Raw genomic sequence first — 21,661 nt, forward strand, 5'->3', positions numbered from 1 at the left:
AATTCATCTGCAGGTAACAACACTGTAAAAGTGTAGAAATGTAGAATGACCTGGGCTGGCTATATCATTATATAAAGCTTATCTGGACGCCTTCAATCATCTGTAGCTTTAACTGTGACTGTTTAGTTGGCTTCAGTGATAAGAAAGCCAACTCTACAATATACATTTAATACTTGGATCTCCAGCCTTGTTCTTGGAGAGTCTGGATCCAACACATTTTTAGGTTTCACCCTGAAATGTTCATGTTCCTAAAAAGTAGTAACATATGTACAATACCTTATTGATCAATTAAGCAAGCAATTGATTAAGGAAATTCCATATGATCACTGAATTACTACATTTAACAAAACACCTGAAAATAATCACAGCCAATTTGTTCTAAGACTTTAGAAACTGGCGATTTAATAGTCACCATGAGCAGGGTTAGAGATGTCTGATCTAAGATTTCTAACTGAATCACTTCACAGTGGTGCTAGACAACAGCATGATTGTTTTGATTTATAGTACAGAAAATAATGTGAAAATTAACTGTGAGTGCCTGTTTACTTGGGGTGCATAAAGCACAGATCTGTTAACAACATTAAAATGTATAAAAGCTAAACCTATGGAGAAAAAGTCTTCCAAATCTCAATCTCTCACAAATGAAAGCAATCCTAAATGAAGACTTCCTTCCTGTTGAATCCTAATGGGCTTAACATTCCCTTAAGCAAATACACCAATGTTAAAAAAGGAGTTTGGGGACTTTTTCCATGTATGAACTGCTCAATGAACAAAAGAGTAGAAGCAGGTACACAGTTTTGCTCCAAACAGACCCTTGATCAGTATTCTACAGAGAACATCTAACAAACTACAGCCCACTATCAAGGGTGAAATATAGTTCAGAAATGACTTAACACACACACCCTCTTATGTTTCCACTAAAGACTGGATAATCTCAAACACTGTACAAATTACAGAACCCTTTATTCTAAATTATTACCATTAGCAAAATCAATCTTTTATTTTTTATATAAAGTGATGGGCTTTTATTCTGCAACTTCAGGTTACTTTACAACTTTAAAATCTTTTCATTGAATCAGAAAACAATGACAAGCCACAGTACAAATATTGTTTGTTTGTTTTTTTTCATTTGGAGCAATGAACCAACTTGGAAAACAATACTAAAAGAATACAGATTGTGAGGTTTGTTCCTTGAGGTTGTGGGATTTGTTTTCTGAACAAGGCTAATGGAAGCTTGAAATGCATGTTCCAGAAGATCCATATGTTCTTGAAAAGCCTGGAAGCTGATGTGGTAAACATCATGTGCATGAGAAAGTGTCACCCCATCTGTCATACATACAGTAAACATAACACTTCAGGCATTACATTGCAGGTGTACAGCTGATTTTATATCCATGGAGCACCATGTGGAAATTATAGAGCATCCTGGTGATGTTAGAGCCTTCTAGGGTATACTGTCATTATCTATTAGGATATACTCCTCATGGTTCTATTTGTACTATATGTATACCAAATATCCTAGCTCCAATGATTCCCATTGGCCTATTAATGGAATAAAAACCTCATAAAACAAATTGCAAAAAGAAACAAAATGTTGTCTGTAATGATTCTGATACTTATTTTTTAAGCCCATATTATATTTTTTGCCCATGCAAGCTTTTCAGTCTTTCACTTCAGATCTTCACAACCTCAGACTCCTTATACCCCTAGAGTCTGTGCTGAATGATATCTGCAATGTTATTTCTTCAGAGCGTTTGTGTTTTGTGGCATGACACTGGCTACACTGGGGTCTCAGAGGAAGTGACCCCCATATTCTGACAGGAAAGTGAAGTCATTATGGTTTGTTGTGATTACAAACAATTAATTCTGCAACCACCTTCTCCTGGTGGAAAAAGCAAAAGTCTGAAAAAGGCAACAAAACTAAAGAACGAGCCTAATTTCTTTAGTTAATCCTTCAAAAGCCAAGGGAGCTGGAGTCAACTGCTTTCTCTGAATGCACCTTTGGTCACTAAGATGTCATGAGTTCACATCACTAGGGCTTAGTGCCTCCAGGAGCCTGTCACGGTCAGCTTAAAGTTGAGGAAGCACAACCATACACTAGAGTTCTGTGGGAGAGCTGAGCAGCCTTTAACTGAAGCAGCTTGAGGAGCTGACAGATGAGAGAGATGAACAGGCCATATGGAATGAGCCTTTATGCAGTAACTTGAGGAGCTGATGTGCCACAAAACTCAATGTGCCACAGGAAACGTTTTCCTTGCTTATGTGGGTCTTATGTAAATCCTGAGACATGCTGTTATCATCCCAACAGGCTGTTACAATGATTTTTCACTGATTCAATGTCTTTGATTGATAAAGCTACCTCGTGGAAACACCATACCACTGGCTTACACATGAGACTTACTGTATATGACATTAGACTAAACACTTAGGTTGTCTAATGCACCAGTTCTCACACCTAGTCCTAGACACAGTACTCCTGTGCCTACTAATTTTGCTCCAGCTTAGTTCTTAATCATTAGCCAGTTGATATCAATTTCATATTTCAGGCCTATTTTTAAATATGCTTTCAGCTCCTATAAAGGAGAATGGGATTTGTAATTGGTAACAGACTTGTACTAATGAGTGATTTCACAACTGCCCTCATTCAGTTGTATGGGGAATGTGTTTTATACGGTCATATATACACACATACAGTACCTACAGTACATTATGTGTGATCATCACAAACTAGTTACCTTTTAGGAATCCTAATCAGAAATATATGAATAAATCTTAGGAAGATGAAGAGAGACTGCACTGAGTTCTATATGCTGATATTAGAAATAATGCGCTTTACCTAGGGTATTTTCAAAATTGGAGTCCAGAATTTTGAAAAGCCCGAATACTGCAAAAACCAGCAGACACTGGGATCCTTAGGAACCAGGATTGAGAAGCACTGCAAGGTAAGATATTTCTGCAGTTAACCACAATGAAAAAAGACCCTCATCACAACTGGTAACAGCTGAAATCATTAAAGAGCAATCACCTAGCAACAGAGGCATAAAACACAGCAACACAAAACCTTCAGCAAGCACAGACTCCCCCTGGTAAGAAGGGGAAACCAAAATCATTTAGTTGAGATTTATGACATCACACTATGCTACAGCCCATTTCTCCTCTGGATGGGAGTCCCAATTTTCCAAGCAACTTTCTCCTGACCCCAGAATTCTTCACTACTGCTCTGTGATCACTTAAGGAGAATGGGCTCTTGTTTGTGGGACAGTAATTATCTTCCCTCACAACCTTGAGAAGGACTGCTAATAGCTTGATTCCCTCCACCAAGCTACAGGGAGAGCTGGCAGGAGTTCACAGGTCAGCTGGGTTTGGTATAGGAAAGCATCGCTATGCCAACCACACTTTAACCATTTACAACTCCAGCTGGGGCAGGAATTCTGCATCTCCCAGGAAAACAGGGTATGCAATCTGCTGAAACAACTTACTGCAGGTGCAAGAAGTTAACAGAGTGACCATTTCATTCTCGGATACACAATTACAATCAAGTCATTTTCAACTCCGACCTAATAGACAGACTTAGCTCCATATGTTCTGTTCGCAGACTGTTTTAGCCAGCTTGACAGCTGAAACAACAGGGAATCACATGGAACACATACAAATAAGGCCAACTCGAGCACAGCAGTGACGTTATTAAATTAAAATTCCTTCACAATTATATTACAAAGAAATAACCTTTAACACTGACATCTGATCCTGAAAACCCCAATCTCTTTCCCCCTTTATAAAGATGTGGACAAAAAAGAATATGGTGACAAAAGTTTCAGAGAAGATGTCTACATTATGGAATCACTGTGTGTAAAACCAACCGGATTTTCCCCTTTCCTGAAATTCAGTGTAAATATTTGTTCTGTGGAGAAATTATCTGGGGTAAAAATTTCATATTAACATTTCAAACAGCTTTCTGAGATATGGCCATTTAATGTTCTGTGGCATTTTTGTACCTACCTGGGCTTCCTGGAAGACATTGTAATTTCTGATCTACTGTACACATGCTAAAAATATGACAATGGACTTTTGTATATGCCAACAGATTAATTGTCTTTGAGGTTTTTGTTAAAAATTGAAAATTTAAATGTATACAATTCATGTTTTTATTTATACATTTATGTTTTGTTTTGTTTTTTCTATTTTTCAGTATGATGTTCCACAGACTCTAATTTTTAAGCACAGAAAATTACAGCATTGGATCTCTGGTAGTTTAAGAGCTATGGGCAATTAGATGATGTATGGGGTCATTCAAAGCACTGTTTATCACTTGCAGAAATTTTAAACGCTTTGGTTCTCCACACCTGGCTATCACAAATTAATTCTTGATAAAACAAAAGACTTTATCTGCGATTTCTATTTGATCTGTAATTTGTATTTATGCATTTACCATTGGAAAGTGACACAGATAACAAATAGCATTAAAACCACCAAAATGGTGGAATGTTGATCTTAATTGCCCTGAGATGTCATAGAATGACCACTACGAGAACAAGAAAGAAGGCATCAGATCACATACAGTAATATAATCTAAAGCTCTCATGTGTTTTGTACAGTAGGTAACTTTACCTCTAATATGAAGAGGCTGCTTCGAGTAATTAAGTGTAAAAGACCTTAAGAAAAATATTATGTCTAAGAAAATAATTGGTTGATCCTGAGTAGTTTACTTGACTACTCAGGACAACTTAAACACAGTAGAACTTCCAGGAAATGAGATTGAGACCACTTGGGTAAGTTATCTGCTCTGTTACTATAGCAGCTATATTGCTCATTCATTCACAGTAGCTGTGTTTTCTCACTTTTGACCCACACCCACAAATCTACCATGACTCTTTCAGCACTTTGGGCCTTATGTAGATGATTGTTTATAAAAGGTGGCTTTGCTTTTCTAGAGCCTACTTCACTTCTGAAATGCCTTAACTGATCTCACGCACTATTAAAGACTGAATTTGTCATGCCCCAGCTTGAAAACGAATGTGCATAGCTTACAAGGAGCACCTGTCATTACATGACGAGCAAAAGGGAGACATTTAATATCATTCTTTTATGCTGCAGAAACCTTATTATTATTATATTATTATATTATTGCTTATTAAGATCTAAGTACATGAGCAGCTGAAATAATAATAGCTCCACAGAGTGCAGGAATCTAAAATAATAGCTTACTATAGACTTTACACTTTATTAAGAATCTAATCAATAACACAGCAGCAAACACCTATTAGAAACCACGCAGAATAAAGAACGCTGATAAGCTTCATGAGAATAGATTACATTTTGCTTGAATTGATTTGAGCTTATTGTGCTGTTATTATTAAACCCTCCATTATGATATTTTACAAGTCCCGCCGTGCCCACTAGAACAAATTTGAGGAACAATACAACTCTCAGTTACAGAGAGATAAACCCAGTTAGTTAAGCCCAATCTCAGAGACAGCTGGAAGGTCCCAATTAGCTTCTGTTAAGCAACAAATCAAAAATATGGAGGCCCAAGCCCACCTAACCCAGCAGAGCTCCACTGCCACTTCAAGAATGTCATTCACAACAAGCTAAGCTATTTGTTTATGCAGTTTAGCAAGAAATCTGAAAAGTATAGCCAAACATCTACACAAACTACACCTTATAGGACTCAAGCTGCTCCTTGAATCTCAGTCTTTACTGGTTTAACCCCAGCATTTTCTGTTTAAATCTTTAATGTATAGCATACTAACAGATTATACTATTCCACTAGAGCATGGTTTCATATTGTACTGTGCATGCCTTTTGTCACGTATAGGTTCACATAATTAGTGCATGACAACGCTTTTGGCATTGCAGGGAGATCGCCATCTGCTGGAATCCAGCGTGCACTACACGTAATCGAAAAGAGCAAGTCGTCGCTTTTCCAGGGTGGTCTGGGTCTTTGTGTAGTCTGGTCCTAACGTGCTTGCCAGTTGAATCGCTGACTAGGGTTCAATCCCAGACCCGACCCGTCAACCCATCAAGCATTAGATTGTTGCCGGAGCTAAACAGAAGGCTTCCATCATTCAGCCAGTTGTGCAGTGCAGTGTGTTGGCATGCTGTGGTTGAGAGAAAGGCGGTGAAACATGTACACGCTGATGTATCTCAGGGCTGAGCATCACCATCTCCTGGTAGCCTTTCTGCACTACGCCTCATAGAAAAGTGCAACTTCCTGCCTAGCCAGGCACTCCAGGGCTATCGGTGATGCAGGAACAAGCTTATTAGCTGAACCACCAACTTGATTTAGTCCCCAATTAAGGCTGTCTATCCCTCCAACATCATAATACTAATAAATACGCAAAAACGAAAGTGTTCATTGGACAGAAGTCAATATCTGTGAAATATCTGTTACTGTTTTATACAACTCGTTAATCGGGTTTGAAAGTTAACCATTTGATTTAACTACTAAAATGCACGCAGCTAAACGAAACAAAATCATTAAAAATGATATTGCTCTGGTGGGGATATCGGAAAAATCTGTGCTCGCATTTTTCCTTCTTGGAATAAAGAGACGTAACCTTTAATTACAGAGTTGTGGTTTAGCACTTAGCATTGCAAGCTAATGTGAGTGTCTGTTTGGGCGGGTAAGGGTGAAATCTTTAAATTCAGATTTTCCGTTGGCAAGAGATGGGTGAACGATAAACGATCTAACAGATGTTGATACGGTGCTGCAAATTGTTGCTCCTGACTTTTGTTTTATGTAGTGCCAGAAAAAAAGTATTTTCTAAAAGTTTCCGTACCTTAGGTTGTTAGCGGTCGGGAGACAAGCTGATTATAGGTTTTCACTGCTAAATTTACAGCCAAGCAGTTCATCTTCCTATTACCTCCCTGTTGAACTTTCCGTACCTATTACAAGTAGCTAAAGCCTGAAACTCAGCACGTTCACCTTCATTTTGTTGAATGGGAAAGCAGACTGCTGTGCTCGTTGATCGGGGTTAACATAAAGTAGAAGAAAAATGCACAACACCGGCTACAATAAAAGGCCTGCATAATTTTTTAAAGGAGTATAAACTAACAATCTAACACAAACTTCAAATCTATAGTGTACCCACTGGTTTTCAAAAGGGTTATTTAGCAAAGGGTTCAAACCACGTAAACAGTGCAAGTCATTATCATAGTTTCTTTTTTTCAGCGTAATTTATTCATCGGTCCAAATTTCTCTGTTGACAAACAATGCTAATTAAAGGATGGTATCCAATAACTAATTGCAGAAAGTTATTTTTTAATCTAGTGGGGTTCTGCTAATTCCCTTTTTAATTAGCTAATTCTGCTAATTAAAAAGGGCAGCGAACGTAGACACTCCACACAAAGGATTGGATCGATGTAGGGGAACACACATTTGTCTTCAAATTAATAGAAAAAGTTAAAGACGTAAGCCTTTTCTGATTTTGCGGGATTATAACAGAATAAATATTATGTGGGAAAATTCAGGTTCACCGGACCTAGATGTCTTTTTTTAGAATGTTATAGCCAAAAGGTTAATTTAATTTCCTTACACCCCCCTATCAAATATTTTTCCAGGCCCCTTTAATGCAGTCCTGTATGCAAGTGCACATCTCAGAATTCCTCACCGAGTCCTAGATTGAAAACTAACTGGACTGGCCACGCTTCTGAAGAACAGGGCAGTACAGGAAATTAGGCAGTTATGATCTCTAGCGGACGCACCCTGTTGCAAGTCGAGATGAACTGTTCTTGCCCAATTGCAATAGCGGCCAAATTCGCTAATAATAATTTATCATTGACACGTTCTGTCACTGCAAAGTGGCTTTTAGTAACGTTAATGATTAAGAAATAATGAAAATTATGCAAACTTGGCTCAAACAGTTATTGTTAAAAAGGCATCAATTTATGTTTCAATTTAGTGTATGTTCCAACAGGCAATCGAGAACTTTAACTGTTTTGCTGTGATGCATTTCAAAGTACCTCCAGACCAATAAATAAGCAGAAAAAAGCGTTTCATTTAAGACTATCCCACATCAAAGCATTAATACTTACTTTGACAACTGAAGGCGGATGCTTTCTTTCGGAAGTCTCTCCTTAAATTTCCTTTGTAGAATAAATTAAGGTTTAAGACAGTGTTCCTGTAAAAAAGATTGAAAACGCCTGATTACTACCTCTTTTTACTTTATTCTGTAGAGCTTCTCTAACAACTTTCACCACCTCCAGCAAGAGAGCTGGGGTTTCTGAGCCAAAGGCACGCCTTTCAGAACGGCCCCTCCACGCCCACCTCACAACATTTCAACAATGACCTCATCGTTAACGCAAATCTTGCAACGCTAAATATTTCTGGGATTCTTATGTACACGTAACAGACCGAAGACAAAGACGTTTTAAATGAAGCAGTCTTTATATCGTACTATTAATCCTCATAGCTAGAACTTTTTTGCTAAACACACATATCACCTATAAAATGAGTCGAAGCTTAGACAAATCATGACGTGTATTCTCAGTTTGCATATATTGGGGTAAACTATTTGAAGATGTAAGTGGTCTTTACAAGGTAATTTCTGCAAAAACACTGGAAGATTTCACAACTGTACTGTACTAACTACTTCCTTCTACTATACTATTACTTAGTATAGTTAATACTAAGAAAAATATTACCAGAGCTGTCAGCAGAGGCCATTAAGTGCTACTAATTTTAACAAGAACTCCACTTTTTTAAGAGACTTTGTGTGAGGACTCCTTTTAGAGGATCTTAGAATTTCATTAATCTGTTGTGAAACATTTACGCAAATTTTGGAGGGTAGAGCGTATTCATAATCATTCCTGTTGCCTTTGTTCACAAAAAAAATCACGTCACTTACGTTGGGAGATAGCATTACATTAAAAGCAGCTGTTTTTTTGTAGGGGGTATATGAGTAAAATTTTACAACAGAAAAATTTAAAAAGGTATGACCACTGATGGATGCAGCATGAAGAAGTTAGGTGTAATAAAACAAAATAATTTAAAATTTAAATTGAAACTATCGGGAAAGTTATTTCATAACTTATCACTTAAAAAAGGTTCATATAATAAAAAATAATGGCATACCGTGTATCGCGACGTCAGAGGTGCAAGATTGTGTTGAAACAGACTGCACAATCTTTTCCATAAGACTTCCTGTTGCCTCTCTTTTTCCTGCTAGACGTTGCTGAAAATCCAGAACACAGGATATAAATCTGTGGCAGTCCTAACCGCTAATAAGGTTACAATCAGGGTTACTTTCCTCTACAAGTTAAACTACTGCCCCCTTGTGCACCATAAAATATCACATCAATCTCTACTAGAACGTCTCTATCCTTGATAGCGATTTACATTATTACACATACTAATTAACATATGTTGCATACTAAAATGAAAGACAGCTCACGAGACTTTTGAAAAGTTTATGAAACTAATTATGAGGAGATCTGGGTTCTATAATGCTACGTTTAAGAGGGAAATTAAAGAATATGCCACATGTATCCTTTTAACATTCACTCAAGATTACAGTTTACAATTTAATTTTGAGATAATTGTACCTTAAGAAAGCCATGTTTGTTCCGATTGTGTATGCATGAGCCCCTGTGAATTTTATTTGTGAAGTAAGTGATACAATTTAAATAGTTAAATAACAAGATAAATTATATAAAGTTAATTTTGAAGTCGAAACAATTTTATACCTTCTGGTGATTAGTTTTGTTTAAAAATACCATCAATTTTCAGTACCTGTACTCTTTAGATTAACACAATGCACGCTATAAAAATACTCTTAAAATTATTCATCCCACTTTAAGAAACGCGAATTAACATTACAACAAATATTTTAGAATGGATTTTAAACGGGTATAAACAGAAGATTAAGAGACGTTTCAAATTTGCTAAACGAACACTTTCTCTTCACTGACACGAACAAGGAAAAGCGGGTTTGTGTTATTAATCAGTTAAAACATTTTTATTAGCGCCTTTTAACTTGGAGCACCATCTAAAATGTAAGTTTATAACAGTGGTAAAAAGTGTGCGGTATGGTACAACCTGAATATATAAAGTATTCTATTTTGTAATATACACTCTAAAGCTTTTTTGCAAGCCTCCCTGAAATACACTTTCCCTTTTGCAAACTAGTGCTCAAATCCATTTGAAGTATTAGCCTAGGTAGATCATAGCCTTTTAGCTCCTGCACACCTTGTTAAGTTGTTCAAATAATTTGTCGTGCTAAAATATTGAGCATACAAGTATGATTCCTTTGTGCACAATAGATATTTCAAGCATTTTGTCAATCAGAGACCTATGAACTCAGGAAACCATTTCTTTCAGTTGCTATTACTTTTCCTTCTTTTTCATCTGTCATGGATTTTTTCCAGTTCGGTGAGTAATATTCCAATCTTTAAGAAAGACTTCAGTTTCACACAGATTAACATCTGCACTCCAAGCAGTGTTTTTGACTCCAGATACTCTGCTTGGAGTGTGGATTTAGTTTAGACCTTATTCAGAGATTTGTGTTAGATTAAGATGATTCCATAAATGTAATTTAAAAAACAGATAAACTAAAAGGAATATAACATTGTTTTCTCTGTGACACCTAGATCTATACCTGAAACATATACTGTATGTACAGTAGCACTTCCTAACCCCACTTCTGTATTGCGTTATATGGTGATAAAATGAAAGGTGTGATATTACAGAAAAAAAGAGAATCTACATAAAAGGAAGGAATAGCACTTGATGTTGGGGGAAGAAATCTGAGTAGATAGGAACTGAGCACTGAGCTGAAAGCAACCAACCAGGGATAGACCTCATTTTCCCCTCTCTCTCTCTGTGTCTTTGTTGCTCACAACTCTGCCTCCTCCCTTTCTTTCAAGTCGACAGTTCATTAGCTTAGCTGCACTCATTCTTTCTTCATAGCTTTGCACAGGGATGCATACGGTGAGGCGGAAATGGGAAAGCAAATAAACAGCCTCCAGATCTAACACTCTAAAAGGACTTTAAAGACAGAAAGCACAGATACAACATGGACAACTCCAAAGATTTGCTCTGAAGCCAATCCTGGGGCAATCCAGAGGCCAGAGGTCCTCACTTGAACAAAAGAAGACAAGGCGGAGCTGAAGCATGACTAATGATACCTGGCTTCAAGACGGTACTGGCAGCAAGATTCAAGGGCTCCTGGCTCGATCCCTCACTGCCTGCCTGCTTTTGCTCTTTGTCATCAGTACGCTTCTGGGGAATGCTTTGGTGTGTGCAGCTGTGGTGAAATTCCGCCACCTCCGCTCCAAAGTCACCTATATCTTCGTAGTCTCCCTGGCTGTTTCCGATCTTTTTGTGGCTACCCTGGTTATGCCCTGGAGGGCAGTGGCAGAGGTGGCTGGGTTCTGGCCATTTGGGAGCTTCTGTAATGTCTGGGTGGCCTTTGATATCATGTGCTCCACAGCTTCCATCCTTAACCTGTGCATCATCAGCGTGGACCGTTATTGGGCGATCGCCAACCCTTTCCGTTATGAGCGCAAAATGACCCGTCAGGCGGCATTAGTCATGATTGGAGTGGCTTGGACTCTCTCTGTCCTCATTTCCTTTATCCCAGTGCAGCTGAGCTGGCACAAAGCTAATGGTAGCTCTCCTCCACCAAGCTCTGCTAAGCTTTCTGAGACCTGTGACTCCAGCCTGAACCGTACCTATGCCATCACCTCCTCCCTGATCAGCTTCTACATTCCTGTGATCATCATGGTTGTCACTTACACCCGAATCTACCGCATAGCTCAAAGGCAGATCCGGCGCATTTCCATTCAAGAGAGAGCAGCTGAGCATGCTCAGAACTGCCATGGAAATCGAGGTCTACCTGAGGGTGGCCTGAAGAACTCTTTTAAGAAGGAAACCAAGGTCCTCAAGACCCTTTCCATAATCATGGGTGTCTTTGTTTGCTGCTGGCTGCCATTTTTCATCCTCAACTGTATGGTCCCTTTCTGTAACCCAAGCATCCACCACCAAGGTCAGCTGCCCTGTGTGAGTGAGACCACTTTTGATGTCTTTGTCTGGTTTGGTTGGGCCAACTCTACTCTCAACCCTGTAGTCTATGCCTTCAATGCTGATTTCCGCCGGGCCTTTGCATCACTACTGGGCTGTGGAAGACTGTGTCCTAGTAATGCAGTCGAGACAGTGGATTTTAGCAATGAACTAGTGTCTTACCACCATGATACCACCAACCATCAGGAGATTCAGCCACTCAGCTATCCCTATCTCCTTCCCCATGTTGTTAGGCCACCCAGCGAGAAGGAGCTGTCCTTTGATGACATGTCCCAATTCTCTCAAACAACCCGCAGGGACAGGGATCAGGCAGGAAGTCACCCTGTTATGGTCCATGCTGATGGAGATACTGATGTGTCACTGGACAAGATCACTCCCTTTACAGCTGGAGATCAGCCATTTAACTTGGTTCTGTTTAAACAGAGTCTATGATCCACACCCAGAGAGAGGGTTCTGGTGCAGGTACGGGATATTGTAAAAAGAGCTATCCTTTGTACACGGTCATGTAGAAAATGCTTGTGCAGACTGTGTTACTTTTGGTAGGTTTGCGGAATGCTGAAAATTCTGTACAGAAAGTGGACTTCACAAGTTTTTTTCATTAACATTGTTTGGACTACTGGCTTAATTTATTTTAAGGTTAGTGGCCTCATCTTTGACTTCAATGTCATAATTTATAAGCAAAATATGTTGTAGATGGTGCTTTCATGGTCAGTTGCATATCCAAAATTTTTAAAAGGACTGAGGCATCCTCAAACAAATAGTTCTTAATGTGGAGAGAATTTAAAGTTATTACATCATGCTTGTGTTAACCTGTATTAAAAACCTTCAGTCTCAATTTTACAAATAGCTTCATTGGTGCTGGAAGACTACAGATAAACAGCACATTGATTATGCATCTACAAATGAACTCTACAAATGAATTCTGCAAACTCAGCTTACATACTTCTTACTGATGAACAATGCCTGGGTTTATGTTTTCTTTGTTCTCAGTTGTCTTGTACTTTTCAAGCTTTTAACAACACGTCAGTTACATATTATTATTCTTCATGTGTGATGGTGATATACAGGTAGTGTACTTATTTTTACTGTGAATTCATCTCTATCATCCATACGTTTATTTTATTTATACAGTCTGAATTGAGCAGTTGGTTTGCTGTGCCATTTTTTAAAGTGGTTTCAACAAGGAAGTAGCTGTTTTTTTAACATGACAGGTTTTAAGTTTTTATTGTGGATCTACATGAAACAGATAGTAAGGACTTGTGAATGAAGAGTAAAGCAAGGTAAAAAAGACTCATAGATGAACATATGCAGGTACCGATGATGTTTAATTCAATAAAACAATTTATTTTGGAAGATGTTTTTTGGTACTCAGCATGCAGGTTTTCTTAATTTTATAATTGTGTAACATGGATAATATTTTATGGTTCATCTGAAGTCATACAATCTTTTTTATTTTGGCATTGCAATCTCATCTGCACATTTGAGGTTTTACTTTTGATGTGATTTGTATTAGTGTGAAGACCTTCAATATAAGAGGTGTGTCATATTATTACTGCAATACTACTATTACTTTGTTCTATTACTGTATTTGAAATTTATCTTTATCATGTGGTGTTTGTTCACATTATTAATTTTGCTTTAGTCTTTCTACAGATAATACACATCTTCTCAAGAATGATTAAAGATAGTGTTATTGACTAGTAATATTACACTACTCTGCTTTTTTATATTCTACTGAGATATTGAAAATGAAAGTTTAAAAATAGAATTGAAGGAAGATTTTTGTAATCACCTTTTTTAATATAAAAAACAATGTCTCAGTTTTAATTTTCAAGAACAATAAGCTGTATTAAAATCAGCTGTAGAAATTCAACTGGTTTAGCTGTAGAAAAACTATTTCTCATCTGAACTAAGACTTTGTGTGGTTCATCGGTTAATGTAATTTAGCTTCCAGCAGGGAGTTTTTAATTTTGAATAACCAAGGTCCAATAATCATGTCCACTGATGCTGAATAAGCTCTCGCTGGTTAATGTTTCCTATTATGTTTCAGAGAACTGATTCAAGCCAGCAAGAAACAAAACTTCTCGAAAACGTGTCACAAGTCAACCCTGAAATATGTCCTCAAATCTAAGCGTATCATTTTAAATAAATCAATTCATGCCTCAGTTTCCTCTTTAAACCAGCAAAATAGCCCATACTTGCTTTTATTTGTTTAATTTGAAATAATCTGGTAACTGATAGCTAAGGATTTTAGTAAGTGTGCAAGGTTTTCATACAATCTAACAAAATCTAAACAAAATCGAACATGCATGTAACAAAATCTGAATATGCAATGATTTTGAGTTGGACAAAATCAACAGCACATAATAAACGTTTTACTTGCTCCCCTTTGTTTACTTTTAAGAACAATCATTAAAAGACATCTGAAAGCATCCATCTGAACATTTTCTAACTACTTCATCCAATTCAGAGTCACAAGGAAGACAGAGCCTTTTTTTCCCACTACAGTTGCTCCAAACTCAGAAGTCTTGACAAAATTTGCATTATATGTGTTTTGTGACTTTGCGATGCATCAGGTACTCCAAATGTTGTGCAAATAATTACTGGATCCCCAGTAAAACAGTCCACAAGCCCAACAACAGATCTAGCAAAACCACATCTATGACTAGGCTTAGTAGCGGATTCAGTAACCCTCTAATTTTCTACACCAAAACATAGCCCCAGTTTGACAATATACTGTAGCCTAGTTTTACTCACTTAATAGCCAAAAGCTGTGCAAGATAAGATCTTAAGAAAGCAGATAAATGAGGTCATGTGATCAGTCAATACAATCATATTAGCAGGTCATGTTCCTAAAATCCAATGAAATATTATCATTTTATGAACCTTCAGAGATTAGATCCTACAGTATATAAAGAAAATGCATTATCAGTATCTACAATGTAACTAAACCATTTATTTCAGTGTACAGTACTTCAGTGTACAGTACTTCAGTGTACTTTTCAACACTGCAGGAGAACATATATTTCTTTATGTTCTTCTTAGCGACTTTTAGAAACAACTGGGCATCAGCTATTCTTTTTTCTTAATTTTTGACAAATCTGTGCAGAAGAGTGCATTTCAGAGTGAAAAAAGAGCAAGAATTAAATGCAATTAATGTGTTAATTGCACCAATATACAGTACAAAACAGGAGAATTGCATATAACATATTTTGTTTGACATTTTCAAATAAATGGGAATATTAGAGTATTATGCAAAATGCATATCAAGTATAGATGTAAAACTGCATGGTTACGTTCTGACTGAATTGAAAAGCTGGATACAGAAGGGATGTGTGGGTGTATTGGGAAACACTGTTCTTAACCCATCATCCTAGCTACACTCTAATATTTTAAACTGAAATTTGTATTTCTTTAAAAAAGAAAAGTGCTGTGGAATTTATAAATACTAATAAGTGGGTGAAATTGTGCTATGTTAGGGGAACTAACTAACTGGTCACTATGTTGGTATAGTCAGAAATAATTGGAATTGGAACTTGTCCACTGAAGAGCAGGTGAGAAATGGAATGGGCTTTCAAATGGGTACGAGGGATTCATATTTAGATTTATCACAATATGATCAATTTATAAACCAGGATTATATTGATTGTCAGATATATTTTTACTATTTGATGAGAAAGTTAATATTAATTACACTACTACTCCTAGAAAATGTCTTAGACATTGGGAAAATATACTGTAGCTCAACATAATATCCTGTTAAGAAATAGAAGCTGCTCATGAGACATAGATAAAGACAGTCTCTATTACTGCATCAGCTTCACAAGAAAATGTAATGGGGGATATGTTTAATACATTACTGAGATTTTTTTATGAGTTCCCTGCATGAAACTATTACCTCTTTTAACACATAGTGCGTTCCCTTCAGACATGGAAAGTTTACTGAGGCTTACTTAAAGCTAATTTGAAACTCAGTCATGCACGAATTCAAGCTTGGCCGCTCAAAAACTTTAAAACAGGAGGACCCTGTAAACCCATGACATGTTCTTCAAGTAAGACAGTTTACTGCACACATTTACATGACTGGGTTGTTTCACTAATTGAGTTATTTTCGTGACCTTCTTATCCTCTGTCTTTTGGTTGAGATGTAAAACGTCCCTGTTGTAAATGGCTCTGAAGCAGCAGTCATTGGTGCATGTATCACCCCTAATTAACTCAATTAATTACTTTGAATAAACACTCTGTGGGATGAATAATGATTTGTTTGGGAGATCTCAGTTTTTGACTTGATTGTTTTGCGGAAACATTTTCGTCAGGGGAGTTAAGGGGGGGATTCAGAATCTACCAAGCCAGTAAACATAGACTTATCTGTTATCCCAATCTGAATTGTCTGCCCCAGAGTCTCAGTTCATTAAAACACAACAGGGATCATTGACTGAAAGCTTCTGTCCCAGTTTGCATTGAAATTTATGCTCAGTAAACCCCTTTACCGACAGGCACATGCTGTGACTGTGAGCTCAAGCTGCGCTCAACATATTTGGTCAATTACAATTAGATGTTCAAGATTAGTAATTCACAATGCACCAGGACATCATCCAACAGTACTTTAGTAAAAGAATCGTTGAATAGGGCTTGTTCCTGTCATCTCTAATGAACCTCATTGTTATTCTACATCAGTGTTATGAACTGCAAAAAAGAAGCGTATCTTTTGCACTAGGATTAATAATGCTGAACTTCATTTAAGCTTCAGGCCTACTGTATATGAATTAAAAAGAGTACTGATGTTTGTGGTACAAACCAGGTAGTCAGACATCAGAAAGCAATTTATCATGTGCAGTAACCATAGGAAAAATAAATCAATTTCCATCAAAAACACATTTGTTTGATGCAAAATATATCATTTTATTATTCATTTTAACTGAATTGTTGTATTAACTTTTTAAGAGTTAAAATGGGAGAAGAAGACTAAATTCCAACAAGAAAAAATCAAGGCAATCTCTCCAAATGGAAGGGGGAAGAGACAATATGGTGAAATATTGTACATTTGTAAATGAAGTTACTTTTACAGTAACTGGAATAGAGCATTTTGACAATCCACAAATCACTTGGGCAGGCCTATTGTACAGCATGTGTAATGATGCATTCCTATGTAAGTTAACTGAATATGCTTACTGCTTTAAAGATTTTAACATCTATAGTTAAACTTGCTATATGTGTGCTATGAACTTCTCATATGTGTGAAAAGTCTAATTGTTTGTTGTTGTTGTTGTTGTTGTTGTTGTTATTATTATTATATTATAGCTGTTGGAAGAAGAGAGGAATTCAATCTTAGGACATCTGTAGGTGTGCTCTTCAATTTCTCTAGTTGGAAAATGTGTTTATGATCTCAGATGCTCCTGGCAAACACATAGTACCATACTAGACTTGAAACAGAGTAGACTGTTAAGAGTTATGTCACTTCTCCTAGATCATTTTGTCAAAACAGCACAGCGAACTGCAGCAACACTCTTTGGAAGCTGAAGAACTATTTTAATTCTGTTTTGAAACCACTTTCATGAAACTGGAATCCACACTTTATGGCCTGCTTAATATCCAATTTACATCTTATTCTCAGACTAGCTCAGTTCTTACTGGAAAAAGATTAAATGATCTTTTCTATGTTGAATTAATCTGTTTGAGATTCTCTGGGACACCATTAACTACAGTAAGTTTCCAATGAAATATAATAAAAAAACTGGAAGCCTTGAGGGCAATTCTAAATGTTAGAAGATTTTAAGTGGGAATTCATCGGAGCAGGGATTACCATTGTCAAAGAAAAAGAAATGAATTCTTCATCAGTCAAAGTGGAATCCTTATAAGTCCATACCAGTACCAATACAATCATCAGGACAACAGGCGTTCAGACTTCAAGGTTGTGATCTCATTAAAATTAAACTGGTGAATGGAATAACTTGAAAGTAACTGGGTTTTAGTAGTATTACAGATTTATGGTATTACTGAAACTTTAAATTTGTTTGGCTAGAGAGAAAAAAAGTTTGAAAACAATAAGCACGCTTAGTTTTCTTGAACTTCAGGTACATAGAAGATAAAAAAAAGCTGTTTTTGCTGGTAAAGATATGTATGTAATGTTGTTATGACCAATACTACTACAGTAATGTGCTGGGAAAGACTCAAACAGCAAATGAAAGCCATGCATGAAGGATTCATGAGGGAAAGAGCAAGACTTGCATGAATAACTACAATTTATGTGAAAACCATTTATTATACATTGAGGGTACAAAATTATTACAGGATATCTTCATACTAGTGGGTCCCCCCTGAGAACCCAATGAGTTGCTGTGCATCAGACAGCTATATACAGCCTACCTTGGAAATAAAACAGGACAGAAAATGTAAAGGTTTCTTACTAATGTAGCAACAGCAGAAAGCTCAGCAGAAAGCTTTTTGACTCCAACTGAACTCCGGATGGAAATCTCAACTCACAGTTAGGGATAGCTCAGTATAATAGAATTTCCTATGCTTCTTTACTTAAGCCCTCTGGTTATCCAGAAAAGATTGCTTACATTATTAGAAAATGAAAAAATACAATATTCATGGATAATTTGAAATGTCATATTGTCACATTCATGTTAAAAAAGGAGCATGAATAACCAAACAGAACCTGTTATTTATATATGAAAGACTAGACAGGAGTTAAAATGTATTGTACACACAGTATACAGTATCTTAGGAGAAATTCTGACAGGATTGGTTTCTGCTGCTTGTTCAAAATCTATATCCAGGTAGCCAGAAATCTGAAATGTGGATTTGATTTATATAAGTTTGGGACTTAGACTTTAGGAAGAAACAAAAAATGCAGTAAATGACAGGATAGAAATCTATGTGAATACATTTATACACTTTATATTTAAGTGACACTTGAGCAAACATTTCAAACATCAATAAGTAATAAATTACTTCTCAAACTGAAAACCTTTTTAATCAATCTTCACAGCTCACAATAGCACAACAAAAACCCTTACTCTCTGAGTGAGAGGTCTCCTAACTGCTCGCATCCATCTTTGTAAATGGATAAAAAAGTTACAATACTTATGAATGTGGATCAGCAAGAATTTCTTCAGACTTGCATCCCCAAAGGCTGGCCTAATGATACTGCGGGTACAACTCAAGACAGGTGTAGTCTGTGTCAATGATGGGACAGTTTGGGTAGATGTCACGCCAGAGAGGGCTGTGATCTGTCCAGTGCAGAGTTGGGAGGGTGGGGTTTTGAACAAGGCTCTTGCTTTTGTGAAGAATGATCACCATCACCATCACAGCCCATTACCATCACTGCAATATCAAGCGTGATGGCTCTTACTATGCAACTGTGGCAAGAGTGTTGTACGCTAACACACTGTTTGAAGAATTTAAGAGAATAACATTAAAAAATTCATAGCTCTCTATACAAAGAGATCATCCTTTAAAGACATAGAAACTGTCCTGTGAGTGTAAGCTTTGTATTGGTAGAGCTGTGTTTCAACAGTGGAGTAGTTTCCCTTCTAGGAATACTGTATACCAGTTATATGGAAAATGATCAGCCTGCAACCTCTTTTTTCCATAATGTTTCAATAACTCCAGTGATACTTATACGTTATATATAGTAAACAGTATATTGTAAATGTGATGTTCATGTTAGAACCATTTTGTCACGGTTGATGGCCCCTTTGGCAATGCTGCCGAGGTGTCCAAAACTATGAGAATTCAAAACATCCTCTTTCAAGTTTTACTTCAAAATGAAGCATTGAGAAGTACTGCTGGTGATCAGGGAGCACAACTGAGGTCTGTTCTTGACATAAATCTCAGAGAAGAGACTTCAAAGAAAATTAAAGTAAAATATAGATTTTTTTAGCACTCTCATGAAATCCACTCGGGAAAGCAATGAAGTATTCTCTGTGCACTCCAACTCTTTGACAGAATTTCTCATTGCCTCGTGTACGTAGTCTTTCTTGCTCTGCCTCAAGCTATTCGATATGATGCCGTTAATCTCTCTGGAGCTGTGCTCTTTTATCCTATAGCACCCTAAAGCTCAGCCATCACCATTAATGGGGAATCTTCCGGTGATCTTATTTCAGGGAATGGTTTATGTCACTCCTTCCTCTGGTTTGAATTAGGCTTAAAAAAATATTTAAAAAATATTTATTCTGCTTTGACAGTTTTATGCCAAATGCAGACATTATTCTTCACTTTATTTAAAAACTATTAAAAGAAAAACAAGAAATGCATGAAAGCTAATTTTCATACTGACATTCATCAGGGATAAATCCTTTCCACTGTCCTCTTCAGCATTCTAATTTTGTCTCAAAGATCTCAATTTTCATTCTGATGCTGAAAACCGTGTAAGACTGCATGAACGAGAAAAAACATCAGAATTATATATTAATGTTGGTGGCTAAAATTACTATTCCATACATAGTTAATAACCCAAATGTGGCTGTTATCCAGTAACGTTTCTTCTGGGTGTAAAAAAGTCCTAGGTATGCAGTAATCTTGCTATAATCATAGGTTTTTACATTGATATTTATTTATGTACAGTAACATCTTTATCTGTATTATTATAATATTCATATTTTCAACATATTGCTTCATTGGGGAAAAAATGTCCCTATGAAAATGAAAATAATTTTTAAATGATTAATTGCGCTGTCTCCCAAAAATGAAATAAAATGTTTCATGATTAATCAATAAAATGCACAGTTGGAAAGCAATTAATTCACTTTTAGCTGCAGTTTCATAAATTATCTAGCAGGTGACAGAGTGTGATACTGTATGTAATTTTGCTTGTTGCAGGCTGTCACTGTAAAACCTTAAAGGGATAATGCAATGAATTACTGGACATGGTGCCGCAAACAGAGGGTTGAGCAATGTTTTTTCATCTGAACATTAAACAGGTTCCTGACCTCTACAAGCGAGATATTGATGACTGCGTTGGTGCCGCCACATGCTCCAACGATCAGCTTGAGTGCTTCCTGCACCATTTCACCAACTTCCACCCGTCCCTCAAATATACGGTTAACATATCTTCCACTTCTCTTCCGTTTCTAGACATCAACCTGGGGTATCCTCAATCTAGCCTTGAGGATACCCCAGCAGTGTTATTGACACTTCCTATTCCCAGGACTATTAACGACAACTTTTCCATCCTACAGGATGATCCCTCCATTGGGGCCCTCTTTTCTGACCGCCCCATCATCTCATATCGCCGAGCACCTAATCTGCGCAACCTTCTTGTTCACAGCTCCCTTGACCACCCTCAGCAACCATCCACACCAGGCACTTTCGCTTGCAACAGAGCTCGCTATTTCACCTGCAACTATACATCCAACACCACACTCATTCAAGGCCCCTCAGGACAATTCCGCATCACCCAGAGGGCATCTTGGACCTCCAGCAACCTTATTTACTGTATCTCTTGCAGTAAATGCCCAGCCATCTACATTGGAGAAACAGGAAGGAGACTCGGAGACCGCTTCAGAGAACATACCAGGGCTGTGAAGATTAAAGATCTCTCCAAGCCTATTGTTTCTCATTTCACCTCTGACGGCCACGACCACTTTAATCTCTCCATCTGTGTTCTCAAAGACGGTTTTTCGAACTCATACATCA

At 37.2% G+C, this 21,661-nt stretch overlaps 2 protein-coding genes across 3 annotated transcripts in view; one reads left to right on the plus strand and one right to left on the minus strand.

Annotated features, from left to right (window-relative positions):
* loxl2a (lysyl oxidase-like 2a) overlaps positions 1 to 9,150 on the minus strand; it is a 66,948-nt gene extending 57,798 nt beyond the window's left edge. Inside the window, exons 1-2 of one of the 2 annotated variants that reach the window (XM_088930636.1) lie at positions 9,074 to 9,150; positions 8,035 to 8,120 (exon numbers count right to left, since the gene is read on the minus strand). The gene's annotated coding sequence lies outside the window, so the exon portion shown is untranslated. Of the gene's footprint in view, positions 1 to 8,034; positions 8,175 to 9,073 lie in introns of those variants that run through there. The other variant, XM_088930628.1, reaches the window with a different exon arrangement.
* Positions 9,151 to 11,110: 1,960 nt separating this feature from the next.
* On the plus strand, positions 11,111 to 12,451 carry drd7 (dopamine receptor D7). Its single transcript, XM_088935571.1, has one exon. It carries the CDS (start codon positions 11,111 to 11,113, stop codon positions 12,449 to 12,451), a length of 1,341 nt encoding a protein of 446 aa, XP_088791697.1.
* The last annotated feature ends 9,210 nt before the right edge of the window (positions 12,452 to 21,661 follow it).

This window comes from Atractosteus spatula, chromosome 2 (assembly GCF_055471065.1).
Source record: "Atractosteus spatula isolate fAtrSpa1 chromosome 2, fAtrSpa1.hap1, whole genome shotgun sequence".
In the NCBI taxonomy this organism is placed as follows: domain Eukaryota; kingdom Metazoa; phylum Chordata; class Actinopteri; order Semionotiformes; family Lepisosteidae; genus Atractosteus; species Atractosteus spatula.

Excerpts from the sequence above, each read along its gene's own strand:
- drd7 (XM_088935571.1), top strand. The coding sequence starts at position 11,111 with ATGACTAATGATACCTGGCTTCAAGACGGTACTGGCAGCAAGATTCAA.